Source organism: Centrocercus urophasianus, unplaced genomic scaffold, assembly GCF_019232065.1.
Source record: "Centrocercus urophasianus isolate 14NV4802_14NV808 unplaced genomic scaffold, USGS_Curo_1.0 seq_14, whole genome shotgun sequence".
Classification (NCBI taxonomy): Eukaryota; Metazoa; Chordata; class Aves; order Galliformes; family Phasianidae; genus Centrocercus; species Centrocercus urophasianus.
This window is the reverse complement of record NW_024884586.1, coordinates 33,055,187-33,072,893: the sequence shown is the minus strand read 5'-3', so window position 1 is coordinate 33,072,893 and position 17,707 is coordinate 33,055,187. Positions and strand designations below refer to the sequence as shown.

The following is a 17,707-nucleotide window of genomic DNA, read 5'->3' as shown; positions in this document are numbered from 1 at the left end:
GACCTCTGTACTTAATTTTTAGAAAAATTCTGAAAACTATCCCTTCTGGACTGACATGAAGCAAGAGTTTGTCACTGAGAAAGAGAATAAAGTAAATTAGTATCATCAAAAATCTGATGAAAAGTGAGACTACCAGATAGCATGGCACAAAGTATAAAACCATCACAACCACCTTAACTTTCTTTGAGTTATATGCATAGGTTGCTCCAAAAGTAATGTCTCCTATTTCTTTTCATGGAAAACACAACAGATAGAAATAGCACAGATCTGTTTGATAGAGCAAATGCTCAGCTACAAAACACAACTCCTCAACAGAGTCACCACCATTAGCTGTGCATTCTTGCCAGTGACGAACAAGAGACCGCATGCCACACTCATAAAAATCTGAATCACGGTCTAGAACACGGCTTGTCTTTCTTATCCCCGTCACCACTGCTGAAATGCACCACCAATCACCTCACTGTGCTCACATCCACTGCTTAGTCTCCATAAATATTCAGCAAGCATTGATGAATGTCAATGAGTGTCATTTTTTTTCGGGTGGGGAAATTCCATGACAGACATCTGTTTCATACCTGTTTCCATGTCAGGCACTATTTTGTCAGGCTGCCCCTCTGCTGCCATTTGTCATACAACAACATGTAATGGGACACTGGGGAGAAGGTTCAACTTCTACCGCCATAAAGCCAACAACTGCCTCTGATGTCATGGGCCAGCATAATAAAATAATAAATCAGAACACATTTCTTTCAGAGCAACCCTCATATTTCAAGAACTAGCTTACAGGAGGTGGATTAAAGAGTAACTATTCTTTGGGAAGTCCTATTAAAAAAAAAAAAGTATATGTATGCAAAAGTACAGGGTATTTAATCTATGCTTATTTTTCCCATAAATTCAGCAAACAAAATGTTACATTCCATTATGTCTGCACTACACTGAAGAGCCATTCAGTGCATCTTCACAGCCTATTCTGGGACACTGATCCTATATTTGGTTATGCTGATTTTACACTAAGAGGAAAAGAAAGTTACTGTCCAGTTACATCTATGTAAGCAAATGCACTGTTGTGTCCCTCTAAAGTCAAACTCTGTCAGCATGCAGAAACAGACAAGATCAGCATAGGAAACTACATGAGTGAAGGGAGGGAATGAAATGAGCACTAAAATAAATTCAGAGAAAGTAAAAACTGTTCCTTTTTTTTGGACACAGTGTCAGTCTCCCATTACAGAACTGTGAGATATGACAGTGATGAAAAACAAAGCCAGGATAAGAAGAAATTAAATTATAAAAAACAGTATCTGACATTAAATACATGATATGCCAAGATATGCAAACAAAAATCTCTTACTCTTTCCAATGAAAATTAAGAGCAAATATATATTGAAAACTAAATGCTTACCTGACAGAATATATTGGATTCTTCCCAAATAGCATGAGCTTCAGCGTCTGCTGTGTTCCTGCTAGTAAGCTAGCAAATGCTGTGAGATCCCAAAAGTGCAGCTTTGTTTTAAAACCAGGAATCAGATCCTTACATTCAGTTAGCAATGGTGACTGCTTGGCCTGAACTTCTTCAACTAATTGGTAATCCTATTCATCAAGTCAATTTAAAACACTTCTACCTATTTCAACAGACCTGGGCAAACTTATCTGCATGATGATAATTCCCTCTGCACAAGTAAATGTGCCACACACAAGTCAGTGTCCCTACAAGAATGGCTACAGTGTTATATTCTTGCCTAACCATATTTTATTCATGGATTTACTATTTTCCATCAATCAAGTCCCAGAAGGTTTCCTTTCAGAAAGCAGAGCAGATGACCTGAGTCACCACAACACACAGCAAGGAAACAAGGTTTGGAGGGAATAGGAGAGGGGCTGTTCATTTTAAGTGGGGCGTCATAAAAAATAAATTAGGAAAATCCAAAGTGTTTTTAAATAAATAAATAATCATCAACCTTCAGAGGAAGACTGAAATGCAGCAGCCTCAAGTATTAAAAATGCAAGGAAGCAAAATGATTCAAGTGCTTTGATGCTTATAGGGAAACTAACAAAAATATTAGATTCAGACTGTTTTCCCAGTGATCTGATAATAGGATTCTCTCTCTTATTTTTTTAATATATATTTTCATTCCAATTACTGCTATGTTTTGCTTTGCATGAAAACCAGACCTTTGCCCCTTGTTACTAAAGCTATTTTCCTGCCTGAAAACAGTCTTCTATAGACGAAACTTTAACAGCAAACTATCATTAAAAGTAGAAGATGATGGCAAAAGCATCAGATGATACCAGAGCAACTGATATGGATGCTCAAATGACACAGAGAAACAAGAAGTATGGCAAAAGTTTCTCGATAGATTTATGGGAAGCTAAGCATCAAGAGCACATAAAAAATATTCTATTTTTTATGCAAATACCTTCTGTCATTGCTGGGTGAAATCTGACAATCTCAATAGAGATTTAATATGCTTTCTCCTATTGACAACTCCATCTTGAAACACAGTGTTTGAATTTAGAAGTGCAAAAGGAAATCAACAAGAGCAGACAAGCTTTGAGTCATACTGGACTATTCCTACTGCAGTAGGACAAAAGGATGCAGTTTTCAAAGCCGTGAACACATGCTCATGTTCTTGTAGCACATCAGGGCTTACAACCAAAATAATCACAAATCAGTCAACGCTTTATCACCAGTCTCTGACTTCAGGCTCCACCTCCCAAGACCAAGAAACTAATAGCTTCCACTTTCCTGAAAAGTAGGATCTGAATCAGCTGGAAATGACCAGGAGGGAAAACTGATCTCTAATCCACAACTGTAATGTTTCAGGTTTGGAAAGCAAAACGGAACAGGGGGGAAAAAAAAATAAAAAATAAAAAAAAATTGCTGCCTGTTAACAATACACAGTGTTACAATATATGTTAAGAAACTGCTCTGCAAAAATGTTCTCTCAGTGCTGCTACAACTGTCCTTGTAGTGTAGTACTCCACTTCTACTTGAAAGCTCTGCCTTTAGAGCTGCAACACACTTCTTTCCACTTTTCTAGTAGCTTGGACAGGTAAACAAAAAGACCACAGTCTCTGAAAAAAACCCCACATCAACTCATCAGATCACCTAGGCTGGAAGAGACTTTCAAGACCAACAATCAATCTGACCTGTTGCATCCCAACACACATGTCCCTTAGTGCCATGTCCACATGTCTCTTAAAAACCTCGAGGGACGGGACTCCACACACTCTTCTGGGCAGCCCATTCCAATGCTTGACCACCCTCTCCATGAAGAAATTCTTCCTAATGTCAAATCTCAACTTTGCTTGGTATGACACCCATTTCCTTGTGTTCTACCACTTATCACCTGAGAGAAGAGACCCATCTTACTTCAGCTGCTTTCAGGTAGTTGTAGATGAGGGCTCCCCTCAGCTTCTTGCTCTCCAAAATAAACAACTCCTATTCCCTCAGCTACTTTTCATAAATCTAGTTTTCTAGGCTCTTCACCAGTGCTCTTTGCACTTCTCTGCAAGCTCTATTCTGTGAGAAAAACACGCTAGTTCAAGGCCTACAACAACACCAAACAATTATTTGAAGCAAACACTGTTCGTACAATCACAGTATAAAACTGGATATGGTCTTTTAATATTATGTTTTTATGTTTGTTTTTAAATATGCATGACATTTTGTAGTGGAGAAGTGCATACAGTACCTGTTGTTACGCTTATGTGACTCTTTAAAAAGTTTTCATAAAGACAACAGGTTACCAGTGAAAAATAACATCAGCTCATCAGGTTCTTCAGGTGTTCTTCTGCAAAGCTATGAAATAAATAACAGTTCACCTCCTCCTTGGAGAGACCTAACACAAAATTTTCATGTATAATCACCGTAAAGTCTTCCCTCCTCCCCACAGCTTCATATTCTACCCAACCCCTCAATTTCAGAAGACTTTTTTTTAAAAAAGAAGCAAGAAAAAGAAAAGAAAAGAAAAACAGCTTATAAAACCACAAAGAAAATAAAGTTATTTTAATATATATATAAAGAGAACAAAATGAAACTTGAGGGAAAACTTACTGGCGTTACAGTTTATCCTGATACAGTCTAGATGGGGAAAAATAAATGAAAGATGAAATTGCATCCTTCAAGGTAACAGCTGCAGACATCCAAAAACAATCAAGTCCACCCTTCCGGGGACAGACACACGCAAAGAGATGTGGCCATTTTATATTTATATACAGTCTGTACAAGTTCAGAAGTGGATGTATATGTACAGTATATTCTACATAAATATTTGTTACATAAATATATATATATACGTAAACATATATATACACACATATGTATAAAGAGATATACCAATATACATATATATCCACACTTAACATTTTATTTTTATAGAAGACTATGCATCTAAGAGTATCTTCTACTCCAGACCATGAAAACTGATGTGAATTACAAGAAAAAAAAATTGACAATTAAGCACAAAAAAATCTCTCTTAAAATGCAAATCATACTCCAGTGTAATTTCTCTTTTTAAAAACCTTCAGCAATTTCTCTAAGAAGCTTGAAGTTTAAAATCAACCTTTACACTTGGATTCTTTTGAATTAGTTTGTATTGTTATTGCATAAATACACCATCTGTCCAACACAGAATACCTGTAGAATCAGTCTATGAGATTTGTTGGTGCAATATTTAACCCTTTCCAGCTCTCCCAAAGACAGACCCTCTACTCATGTCCCCTCGTGTCAGCCCAGAACACTTTTTCGTATGTGCACAGACACATTTAACACTGTCCATTCAGGTGAGGAAAGGGTTAATATACTGCCCAGTTGTGTCCTGTCATAAAATGGCCACTTGCAAACAGCTAACCGCACGAACGCCCAGCCCAGATTTCAGCTAGTTCTGGAGATTGGGAATACTATTTTTTTTTATTTTTATTTTTACTTTTTTCCTACTTGGTGGGGGACGTGAGGAATTCTTTCAAAGGTTCCCAGCCCTGCCAGCTCCTCAAAGCCCAACCTCACCTTGCTGCCTGAATGTTAAGATTGAAAACAATGTTCATAACGTTCAGGGAGAAGATGAAATGGGCAGTGGAGTGGCAGATCTGTGAATCTTTGCTCGCCCTGTTTCTTTCAGAGATTATGGACAGGGGAGGAAGAAGGGGTATATGGAAATTAAAATAGAGTTATGATTGTAGAGCCTAATAAATAGTAACTGAAAAACTGCACAAGAAAAATGACTGGAGGTGGGGGAAGCTGAGCTAGAGGGTTTCTGAGCATCGCTTCTTTAATTTTACACATTAATGCTCAGCATATCTCAAGATATGACCCATAGTATCCTACATTTATAAATGCCTACTTACAGCCTTGTGAACAACTTCTACTGTGGTGTCCAATTTGGTTGAAAGCTATTGTATCGGTGCTATTGCATATTTTGAGTGATGCTGACCTTCTCTTGGGAAATCAGGCCAGAAATAACAGCACCATGCTACTAGAAACCCAGGTAACCAAGGTTTTACCAGCAAAGATGGTTGTATATATTACAGAGATATGGCCCAGAGTGACTATAGAGAATGGCAGAGAAATACAAAGCAGTTTGCTGCTTAACTGGGCCAATTCTGTGTTTACTCAGACAATTATTATAAGAATAGGAAAATTATTTCAGTAGCTTATGCAAGCTTATTTCAGCTTCATGCAATCTCAGAAGATGAGAAAGAGTAAGGATCTATAAATAAAGAGTCATAACAAGTTAGGGGTATATCAATCAGGAGCAGCATAGCCATAAAGCATCTGTTTTCAACCAGAACTTCCCTTGAGAAAATCTGGGTTTGGTTTTGTGCGATTAGGTTTGTCATGTGTCGTCAACCGCAACAGAAAAGTGGGAGCAAACAGCCCTGGAGCAATTGGTACAATCACCATACAGAAGTGGCTATATCCCATATAGCAGCTAGATGGGTTAATGGGAGCTCTTACATATATGCTGGGAAATCAGCTACCCTTGCCTCTACAACCTGAAAGAGAGTGAGTGAGAGAGACTTCAGAACCTCACTGCAAGTGAATGCGTCACGGCAGATACAGCTAGAACGGGAAATTATTTATGGGCTGAACAGTTAAGTGTGCCGTAAAGGGAAACATGGCTGGTCCTCAGCAACATTCATCAAATTCAGAAACTAAAACCACTGTTGTGGTTCTGATCTCTGCAGAGAAGTTTTGCTCTCTTTTTTTTTAAGCAATACTGAAACAACTACATGCCCTAGAACTGCCTCCTAAGTCACTGTCTGCTCTGAGTGAAGGGATTGAAGGGACTGATGTCTTACACTGATTTTCAGTGTAGCCCTTATCCTGACTGGTAGATTTCAATTTCAAAGGATAATGAGACCAGGCCACTGAGGGAGTGGCCCTGACAACTATTAGGGTACTATCTGATCACCAGACTCAAAATAAAGTGCCAGGAAAAAACACCTGAGCTTGCTCCAGAAGAATCAATTCCTGAACCAGCCTTGGTCCAGCTAGGTCAGCAGGATCTTTCTTGGCAGCTAAGCTCCTACATCTGCCTGTGGTACTACACCAGCACTGCCACACTCTCCTGCACGTGGGCTAACACTGACGCACTCTGCCACAAAGACTCTCAGTCCACCACACTGCTTATCTCTACAAAGCACTTTTTTACACCAAGTAGATGTACTCTAAGATCCAATGCCTTTTCCACTTTACTAATGGAAGTTAGTAATATTGCTGTATTCCAATACCATGGCAATTGCCAGAAGAGAAGAAACTAGAATATCTAGGGAGCCATCTGGTTAACAAGCCTTCAAGAATTGAAAGTGCTTTGTAGAGAAAGACATTATCTATTGCTGCCAGGCAAGCTATGGAAGCTGCAGTTGCCCAAAAGTTCTGGATGAAAATGAACTAAAATGAATCTCAAGTCAGTCACTGAAAAGAGAGGCATTAAAAGCCAAACGTGCTACACTGAAAGAACAAGCACAATATTTTCTATTTCCTTAATCCTGATCCTTGCCCAAAGCAACAACAAAGTTACAATCATTAATACATGAAACTGTTTTTTCCTTCTTACATCAGTTTTTAGAAATGAAGGAAATACTTGGCTTCCTCTAAACCAGTACAACACTTCAAAAGCCAAAGCTAAGGGTGCTTTCCCTGACATTAAGGGGCAGGGTTCACGCTCAGCAGCTGCAGAATTGAGAAACAATTAAGAGGACTGCTCGAGAGTCCTCCAGCAGTGCAGTAAGACTTTTGATAATTATCATCTATGGCTCTCAGTATTGTTATCAGCTTCTGCTGATGTGATTTACTTTGTTGAGGTATGGTTGTATTCCTGACTTAAAAAAAAGGTTTCCTTTTCTTTGGACTTCAAAGATGAGTGTGCTTGAACAGCTGCAAATCCAGTAAGCAGCCAGTCCTACCACTGAATGAGATGTTTAGGGGACAATCATAAAGTAACTTCATTTTTGTAAGGACATGGGGAGCAGAATGACCTGAAAAGATCTTATACAGTTACTTTCTTCCATTGTTATTCCTAGTGTAAATCAGATGCTGCTTTCAAGGTTAGGTTTTCTAGAGCACATCACAAGGAAACTGGGAAAAAGATTCCTTGCAAAAAGGTTAAACAGCTTCACTCCAGCTAACTAATGTTAAAGATTCACTGTTTGAATAGTATTAGTAGCAGAACTGATGAAGTCTCCAGTAATTGCATCTGTGTTTCTTACCACTATTCTGCATCTTTGTGCTACAGAATGCTGATATTTACATTATGCAATTTTGAGGCCCCAGCCTGTCTTTTTCCTTGAATCCATCATCTTTGCTGTGGGAAGATAAAATGTTTGCTCCTTTTGAAGAGCATCCACATGTGGTTATGGAAGAGCACTTCAAAGACTAGAACAAGATAATCAGGGCCTGACAATTTCTGCTTACTCTAGGTTATCACCTGTGGGGAACTCAGATGAGGCCCTGTGCACTCTTCCACCATGCTACAATGCAGCTCTTTGTCTCTCCTACTTCTCAAATTGCACACCCACCTGTTAGTATTAGTGGGAAGATGACAGATATTTTTTTCCCATCTATTACAATAAAAAATATATATCAAAAGTCACCGTATGGGTTGATTATTAAAAAAAAAGCATGTCTAGGTACACATTTGCACATCTGCATGCACAACCTGCACAAAAGTTTGGTGTATTTGGTGTAAAGGTTCAAGCACGTTTAAAAAAGAAAAACAGAAAACATGTATGCTCTGTCTTTATATATGAATTATAAAAAATCTGTACATCTTGGAAAGATAAAGATGTCTTTGAAAACCCTAAGGAGAAAAGGTAGGAGACAGGCATAGCCACATTTATTTACAGGAGAACTCAGATTAACCGGTTGTAGGCAGAATTTATTCTAGTCACTAGTGCCCTGAAGCTGAGCCTAGCAAGAAGAAACGAAACTGAAATATTCTTTAACAAAAGTCAGTGAAACTATAATCTTCCCGTTCACCAATGGGAGGAAAAAAAAGTGAAGGTGCATCTCTCTATTGGACCAGCCATTTCTTTCCCTTTATGCAAATCCCAGCATCAGAAATGATTCCCAAGCATGTTCCAAGCCATTATTTGCTTCATCTCTCTCTCTCTCTCTCACTCCTTTCACTGTACGCTCATTTCCTCAGAATCCTTATCAACAGAAGTGAGATCCGCATCATATTTGGACTTCTATTCTTCACACAACAAACAAACTACTGTGAAACTTGCTGTCAACACGCAGACTGGACTGCCTCAGGGACTGACATGGGAAAGGTCTGAAACAACTTCCTCACTCCTCCTTCATAGAGAATTATTCACCACTGCTCTTATCCCTCCTATCTTCTACAGCAAGCCCCCATGCCCACCCATGCCTGCTGTACAATGTATCCCCCTGGCTGAAGCCAGGACAACACTGTGTGTTGAGGAGATGGTGGGATATGCCAGCCACTGCAGGCTGCTCTGTACACTCTGTTCTCAGGGCTGTTTGCTGTGCGGGCCGCAGGCTTCAGGCCTTTGAAGGGTTGAATACCATCTTTTGATTTACTATGGCTGATGGGGTATGGGAAAGCTTTACAACTGAAATACATAGAAGAGTTAAAAAAATAATAATTTTAAAAAAAAAAAAGAAAGAAAATAAAAAACAACACAGGAAAGACCTATATAACCACACAAATGATAACGAGTAATCAAATGAAATAGATCGAAGAAGAGACAATTCTTAGTAATAGTTTTAAATGACTTATAAGAAAAGCACAATTATATAACTCACCACTCAAAACAGTCTCTGTTTACACACGCATGTCATTGGTTGTCATTGGCTCAGGAGGATGGTGACATGCAGCTAGTCAGCACCAAGCATGATCAGCTTCAGAGGGTGTTCCTAACACTTCTCACCAGTAAGAGGATTTTGGCAGGAGCAAATGATGAAGACTTGGTTCTTACTTGTAACATTTTGGTTATAATCAGTCTCCTTAAAGAGTCAGGTGTGACTTCCAATAAACAACAGAATTTAAGTGGCTCTGTTAAGGTCACTCCTCCTTAAACTCTCTTTCTCCAACAGCAAGGTAACATTGCTGTTTTGAAGGCAGAAAGTCCCAACTAAAGGAAAATACCTTAGATTTGCAGCACTTCTTTGCATAATGTCTCAGCACTCTTACAATAAGTTGAAACAGTGAGAGATCAGTGTCAGTGCTGTCTCTGTTTGAGAAACTACTATCATAGTTGAAACTGACCTATTTCTTCTGCCCACTACTTGCTGAGTACACATCTGTTCCTAAGCTATCTGGACACTCAGTGGCGATTTAAACTTTTCCAATTGAGCTAAGAAGAGCAAGCATATGTATTCCAAACAAAACCATACCACATTGGTTTTCTTTCATTTGTTTGCTTTTGCCTTTTTCATTTTATTTTCTTTTCATAACATGAGTTTCCATAACCCTTTGGACAGATACTATTATTAATAAATATGAACTGGCTTAAAAGCATCTTCTCTTCTTTATTCTCCTAACCCAAAAGCTACAGTCTTATAGGAGATTAAAAGCAAAAAAAAAAAAAAAAAAACCAAACCAAACCAAAACAAAACAAAAAAAAAAAAACAAAAAACTACATGTAAGTTTTTAAAACAAGCTGGCCGCTTGCTGGACAACGTATTTCCCAGGTAAGGATAAGAAACCTTAAAATCATCACTCAAGCTCAACTGGGCACAGAAAGTCCTTGATAAATTTATAATATCTACCTAGGATATGAGCTGAAAAACAAGAGCCATTACTACAGGTATGGTAAAAAAACACTGCTGCACTCTACAAAATCACTACACAGTTTGCTCCTGATATCAGCATAGTGGGACTTTCATGATGCTAATGTTGTTAGCTCAAAATAATGTGGAAGCTTGCTCCTGTGGGGTTTGGAATTTTGAAAACTGGCACAAGATTTTGCAGACCATGAACATAAAGTACCCAGGACTTCACATTTTCCATAATCATTATACATGATAGTTCTGCCTTTTGATCCAGAATCTCTTCTTAATTATATTGTGGGATTGACATGAAGCAACAAGTTGCATCAGTGCAAATGAAAGTAAACTTCACCTCCTGTGCTTATGCTCTTTAAAAAGGAGGCTACTTGTCATTCACTAGTAAGAAAGTGGATAATCAAACAGCTCATTTGTTGCCTCTCAAAATTTTTCACTGTTATTATTGTTGAATTTGTTTCTAATGGTCTTTTATTGTTTTCTGTGACTCTAAGGAGACAGAACAACCTTTTGGGATGGAGGGATGCACTTTCATTACTGTTGCCTTTATTTTAACAAAGAAACTATCAAAAGATACAGGCTTTTTTCCTAGATATTAAAAGCTCTAAAGGCTGAACGATAAACTAATTATGAAATAGAAATAAATTGTAGTTCAGCAAAATAGAATATTTAAGATCAATTTGTAGCAAACACTGTCAAATTTTGTAAAAGGTTTAGGATGCACAAGACTTCTGCTTGCCACCGTATCCATTTTGCTTAATTCTCACATTTGGCTTTGACTGTTTTGAGTGATGCTGTACGAATGAGGGATGTAACTGATCAAAAGATGGACCAAGCAGCATGTCTCACACAGAGCTCACCAGTCCCAGACCAAGAAAGGAAACTTAAAAACTTAAGACTTTAAAACCAACACTGTTCATAACAAAGAACTAACAGCAAATCTCCATGCAGCAATACCTCCACAATAGAATATAATTATGAAGGTCTCAGCAGCTATTTTAGTGATCAATCCAATCCAATCAAACCAACAGAAATTAAACAAAATAATCTTAAAAACCACTAACCACAAGCCCAAACTAAGAGTGAAGGCAGTGGGAGGTTTTTATACGATACCTAAGTTGACCATTAGTTTGACACGGCCTCCATCCAGCTCCAGACGCAGAGTGTCAGCAGAATCTCGTGAGGTGGTTGCCATCAACAGCCCATAGGCACGCTGGGACATGAAACGGAAGGACACATCTTCTGCCTCAGTATGCATGACCATGGGCATGATGATCTTCATGTACATGCTGCCATCATAGCTCAAGATAGAGGCCTCTGTAAGGAATCAGTAAATAATTTCAAAAAGATGAAAATAAGTTACACTTCTACATGATCTCCACCCCTGAGGAAACCTGACATCTACTACAGAGCACTGTGTTTACAACTGCCACACACTCCAGGAACAGCACATCACTCTGGGTAGAACAGAGCTACTGTTCAGCTGCATCCGGCAACTCTACATAAAAAGTATGAGCAGGAAAAATAAAGATAAGTGTGTTAGCTTTGGGCCCTTTTGAGATAATGAGATAGGACAGACTCCATTTTTCACATCTTCCAGAAAATGCAATCTTCTCCATTAGTTCAGCCTATCCTAGCACTTCCTGGAGTGAACAGTTCAAACACTGCTCCTAGGGCATTGAGTCTTGCCTTAGAAAATGCAGTCTCTATTTCTGGTGCTCTTAAAAGTCGTTGCTTATTGAGCGAGGAATTTCATTCCATTGTTGGGACTTTAAAGGAAAAGAGAAACCATATACAGTTATAGTCTGTGGCAACACAGTCCCTCGACAATCAATCTTGCATGCAAACCTTGGACAATGGTAGCATCTAGAAAGCTGCTCATGGCCTAAATAGGCAAATCAGACAAGAGGTATATAAAACAAGCAAGAGAGAATTAAGTCTGCATATGTTCCATTGTTTCTGGAAGTGGAATTTCATTTATCAAATTAAGCAAGCCTAGCCGTCAAATATGAATTATCATTAATACAGGACCTATAAAGTTCTCCAGCGGACAGAATTTATTTTAGAGAAGTGAAAAAAAAAACGTAATTAGAACTGGCACAATGAAAAGGAACATACAACATCTAAAGCAGGAAAGTGAAAATATGTTTCCGAAATTTAAGTTAGACTAAGAAGAGCTTCGACAGGTACATATTATTCAAGAATAATCACAGAATCACAGAATCATAGAATCACAAGGTTGGAAACGACCTGTAAGATCATCTAGTCCAACCGTCTTCTCATTACCATTGCTACCACAAACTAAACCATCTCTTGTAGCTCCTCATCCAGGCGCCTCTGCCACCACCTCCCTTGGCAGTCCATTCCAATGCCTGACCACTGCCTGAGAGAAAAAGTTCTTCCTCATGTCTAACCTAAACCTCCTCCAGTACAACTTGCGGCCATTTCCCCGGGTCCTGTTCATTGCCTGGGAGAAGAGGCCAAACCCCTCTTCACCACAACCTCCCTTCAGGAAGTTGTAGAGTGCAAAAATGAAACGTTTGTCATAGGAAATGCTATTTAATATTGAGTTCATAGATCCATCCCACTTGTAATCATTTGATCTTTTTTCAGAGTTCTGTTGTAATCTGGCAGACAAATATCTGCAAGCATGAACAGGTTTCTTAACAGTTTTTCCCACACCAGATTTGTACTGTTTTGAGGGAGCTCTTCTTCCTCCTTACTAACAATCTTTCTGGAACTCTGCTGTCACAACTGGTGGCAGTGCAATGCAAATGATGAAAAGAACAAATCAAAATCCACATCAAGTTTAAGTGTAATTCAAACATTGGAAATGGCAGGAGATCAAGGCAGAACAAAAGGCAGGAGTGTGGGAGGGAAAAAAGGAATGATATTACGTTTTTCTGTCCCCTCCGAAGATATCAAAGAAAACTGAGTCTAGTGGGAAAGGAGTTCCAGTACTTAATGGTCTCTATTTGTTCAGGACTTTGCCTGTGAAAACCGAAAGTCTTCTTTGAAGGGGTAAAGTCTTGTGAAAGAAGTGCAGCAACCAGTACGGCATGGCAATCATTGTTTCAGTCTGTGCATATGCTCTAAAGCACTTCTACCAGCAAAATTTACAAATCTGCATAAATATATTAATGTACGAATCAGAGCATCCCTTTTCCCCAGAACCATTTCCTCCCAGAGGCAGATAAGTAGATTACTCCATGTAGGACTTTTACAACAAAGCTATGAATAAAAATCCAAGAAGTAGGAAAAAAAAGACTGATTTAAACTCCCTAGACACATTCTCACCAGCCTCCCTACCTACACAAGAAAAGAAAACACAGTACCAACTGAAACAACAAATATTTGGAATATAGATGTTCTTCTTAGACATCTTCATTTTTCACATCATCAGCTGACCCCCTCATGTTGGTGGGACTGGAACTTTTAGAAGAAAACAATAAGCTTATTAGAGCTAACTCTTATAGTCCTCTCAAGGCCTAAATGTTTGGTGCTAGAGTAAGAGAGTTGGACAGGAAAATAAAGAACATGTCAAGTTCTTCCAAGTCCATGCTGGAAAGGATCCACAGTGGATAGAAATAGGGATGCAGTGTGGTAATAAATATGCAAAATAAGTGGTAAACAATTATATGGTTATGAAACATTTGACGGGGATCACTGTGGTTGGGTGCAGCACTGGCGCAGCAACCCATCATACTAATATACATCATGCAGCACCTCCGCTGGTCATGGGACATACAAGCTCATTAAAAAGAAAACTTCTCCATGAGCACCATTAAAATAATACGGTTGTGAACAACATCTTTATTCACAAGCGTTCTGAGCTGCATTCCCACACACTGTCATGGTCTGTATGCGCAAAGTGCTTTACATGCAACACCCAATCAGCCATACATACACCTTCTGGGCACCAGCTGTCAGTGCTGCCCAGGAGACTCGCATCTTTACTTGGCCAAGAAACAGTCGGAACGAGCTGGAAAGAAAGATTTTTATTTCAAGGTGGGGGGGGGGTTTCCTACTTTTCAAAGTGCAATTCTATTCCCCCTCACGCCTGCAACTCTTTCTTGCCACCCACAGCTGCAAGCTGGAACCAAATGTACTGTACATTATACATATACTCAAAGTCAATGCATATGTACACACAAACCCCTCCTTGCTCTCTCTCCTCTCTGTGTGGATTGTATTAGAAAATGCAGTCAAGCATGAAATGGCTCTTTTGATGCCTTCAGCTCAGATGTGCCTTGCATGAAAAAGTTGTGTGCCCTCACACCAGAATAGCTGGGGTAAAGGAATTGGAGAGTATCAGGACCATGAGTGGGGGTTGCTGACACAAGTACCTCAGCTCTGCTACTTTCTTGTTCACAGAGCCATGCCATGGGTACTTTGGAAATATATGTGCTTTTTTTTTTCTGCAGACACTGTAAGACAACAAATCAAAAGACTGGTAATAATGACTTTCTTCCCTTCTAAAACAATGCATTTGTGCCCTTCAGGTCCAGTGATTCCATTGACAGAAAATTACTGTCCACAGACAAGAAATGTGAACTGTTATTATATTTGTGTAAGACTAATATGAAGAACACCCATAATTGCTGAAGATGGCAGAAAAATCTAGAACCTAATGTTTTGAATAGTTTCTGAATTAAAATCTGAACTCAAAAATGTCAGGGAAAAAAAAAAAAAAGAAAGCCACTGATGCCTAAATTAACCCCAAATTCAAATTCTATAAGCATGGCTTGTACTTGGAATGAATTACACAGTGAGATAAAGCAGGAGGAGCCCCAAGGGAAAAATGTAATGTAGGAGGCAAAAAGAGATCTCACACTGAGCAAAATCTCTCCTTACCACCTCCTGAACTCCTTGCTTGTTCTTCTAGGTATCCTTTCCTAAACTTTGCCCATAGCATTCTGTGTATGGCATGCAGAGGACCTAAGGGTTCTCAGCATAGTTCCAATCACTATACTAACAGCCATGTCAGTTTAGAATTAATAGAGACAAACCAGACAGAGGAAAGCTGAAAGTAAATTTCCAATTGGAATCGATAATCAAAATTAATTTAAAAATCAAGACAGTGTTTCAGTTGATACTCAGTAGTACCCTAAATCAGGTACTACTTCAGTTTCAGTTAATGTCCCTTCTCTGAAATATAGCACTGCACTGAATCCTTGCAAAAATTATGCAGACAAAATCAAATAGCCTGAAATAGTTGAAACGGCTTCTATGCAACCATGTGAGAAGATGACCTTCTGCCCTTGTGTGTGCCCTCTGCTGACCTGAGCCTGTCCCAGTTCAGAGTACCTAAGCACTTGACATCTTCTAAATGTAAGAAATTTCATTCTCACCTTACAAGTCTTCACCATCTGAAGTATCTGTAAGCTTTTTCAGCACACCTCCTTGCAAGCAGAGCTTTCCCTCTAACTGTAAGAAAAGTCCTTCAGAGGGAGGCATTGCTTAGTAGCAATCACAGAAATAAATCATATCTCCTTGTCCTAACAGCAGTCTCCAAAACTCAAGGATGGCACATTATCGCTAAGCAACACATACAGAAAATCTGCTGATGATTGAATGTAACCTGGCAACAACTAGGTGACCTCAGTTCTCCTGTGCTGGCAACTTTTGCCTAAAAACAGGCATCCATTTGATTGTCTTTAGTCAACTGCAGCAAAGGGATTGTAACACTTCTGTACAGCACCATAAATACAAGCAGCATTTAGTTAATCAAGTTAAAATATAAGCACATAGTTATTCAAGTTAAAATATATGCACATTCCTTCCACCTGTCTACTTTCAGGGTAGCCATTATATTTGGAGCAATGTGCAGCACAAAAGATTTCACCCATGTTGCAGGGACCTGCAGAGTAGACAAAAAGATCTAGAGTTGCATTTACCAGATCTCAAAGCCAGAAGCTTCACTGCTATTCGCTTGGAGATGAAAAGAGGAAGAAACCAGGTGCTAGTTCAAAACTGCCCTGACATAATGCCAGAGATCTGTGAAAATCGATATGTTATTAGGAGCAATTAGCTTCCCAGTCTTGTGCTCTGAGACCCTGCCAGCTTTAATTTTGCACTTACCATCCAAAGGAGCAATTTACTGCTGCTTCACCACAAAGCTCTGCATAAACATTCTAGGGAGGTTGCAAGAGACATATTCTTGCAATACAGAGATAGAAAAATATTCAATATCTCTTCGTGATCTTTGTCTTGGTTTCTAACCTTTCTCCTGTATTAATCTTCATTCTTTTTGGCTTTCCATCCTTTTCAGCTTTCATAGTGCCTTGTTCTTCCTTGTGGTTTCTCCCTTGTCTCCCAGACTACAAAAGAGCTTTCTTTTTTCTGGAAGTCTCCAAAAAGATGACAAAAGAATAAGGAAAAAACACCTCTTCATTAAAAGTTCAGCTGAAGTGATTAATGACAGTAAACCAGGGCACACTGTGCATTCCTCATACATTTCCATTTGGGAGAATCGGAAGTTGCTCCCCATTCCCACTGAGCAGGGCTTCTAGAGAAAAGCATTAGCAGTTGGAGATGCATAATAGCAAGGACCAAGAGTTCAAAACTACAGGAAATACAGACTACACAATACCACTTTCCTGCAAAAATTCAAATATCCTTCAAGATTTCCTTTAAGAAAGAGACCATAGCTTTCTATCCACAAGCCAGAAAAAGCTTTCCAGTGAGTATGCAGCACATCTCTTTCCATTTCCATGCAAACATCAGTTTTTTCATATACCTGCTAGGAGGCCACAAATAAAAACAGCCTTGATTATTCGAAAATCAACATAATACTTAAAAACAACAACAACAAACCCACACAACTGAAAGAAAAGAAGGCCTAAAACCCTACAATTCTCAATCCTGTCTAAGTAGATTCCATACAGTCAAGTTTCAAAGAGCCAAGCCTTTGGACTGAGGATGTACATCTTTGAATGACCCGGGGGATGCATGTTTACACCTGGCATAATTTGGACTAAGCTACTACAAAGTTTGCGTTACATGGATTTTAAAATACAAGTGAGCTATAAAAAATGAACAGTTGAAAACATCTCTTTATAAATAATTTTTACACTGGAAAAATTTCTTCTGTATTTCAAGGTAAATGCATATTTTACCTGCTCTTACTGCTAGAATTGCAGAACCAGGAGCACCAGGAGAGAGTGGTGCTATCTACAGAAGATACAGCTGTGCTTGAATCACCCTTAAGACTGAACCTACATGCTATCCATACCCACTTGTAAAAGCAGCACAGCATTCAGTCAGTCTCTTGGTGCCAGCATATTGAGTGGGGTGTCCTGAGCAGGCTTGCCAGATGGCTGCCCTGCCACACTGCTGACTCAGTGCCTGCTGGTCATCCACAAGGAAGCCACAGTTTTTACAAGTTGGTAGGTCAAGAAGCAGGACTCAGTTACAGCTACTCACAACTACTCATCTCCAATGGGAGATCATTGAGCC

At 39.1% G+C, this 17,707-nt stretch overlaps 1 protein-coding gene across 4 annotated transcripts in view; it reads right to left on the bottom strand.

Annotated features, from left to right (window-relative positions):
* Window positions 1-17,707, bottom strand: part of NRXN3 (neurexin 3) — an 891,094-nt gene that overhangs the window by 607,631 nt on the left and 265,756 nt on the right. For all 4 annotated transcript variants that reach the window (XM_042814128.1, XM_042814126.1, XM_042814127.1 and 1 more), the window contains 2 exons: window positions 11,363-11,566; window positions 4,055-4,081 (listed from right to left, as the gene is read on the bottom strand). In XM_042814128.1, the coding sequence (XP_042670062.1) occupies window positions 4,055-4,081; window positions 11,363-11,566 (231 nt within the window). The remainder of the gene's footprint in view (window positions 1-4,054; window positions 4,082-11,362; window positions 11,567-17,707) is intronic.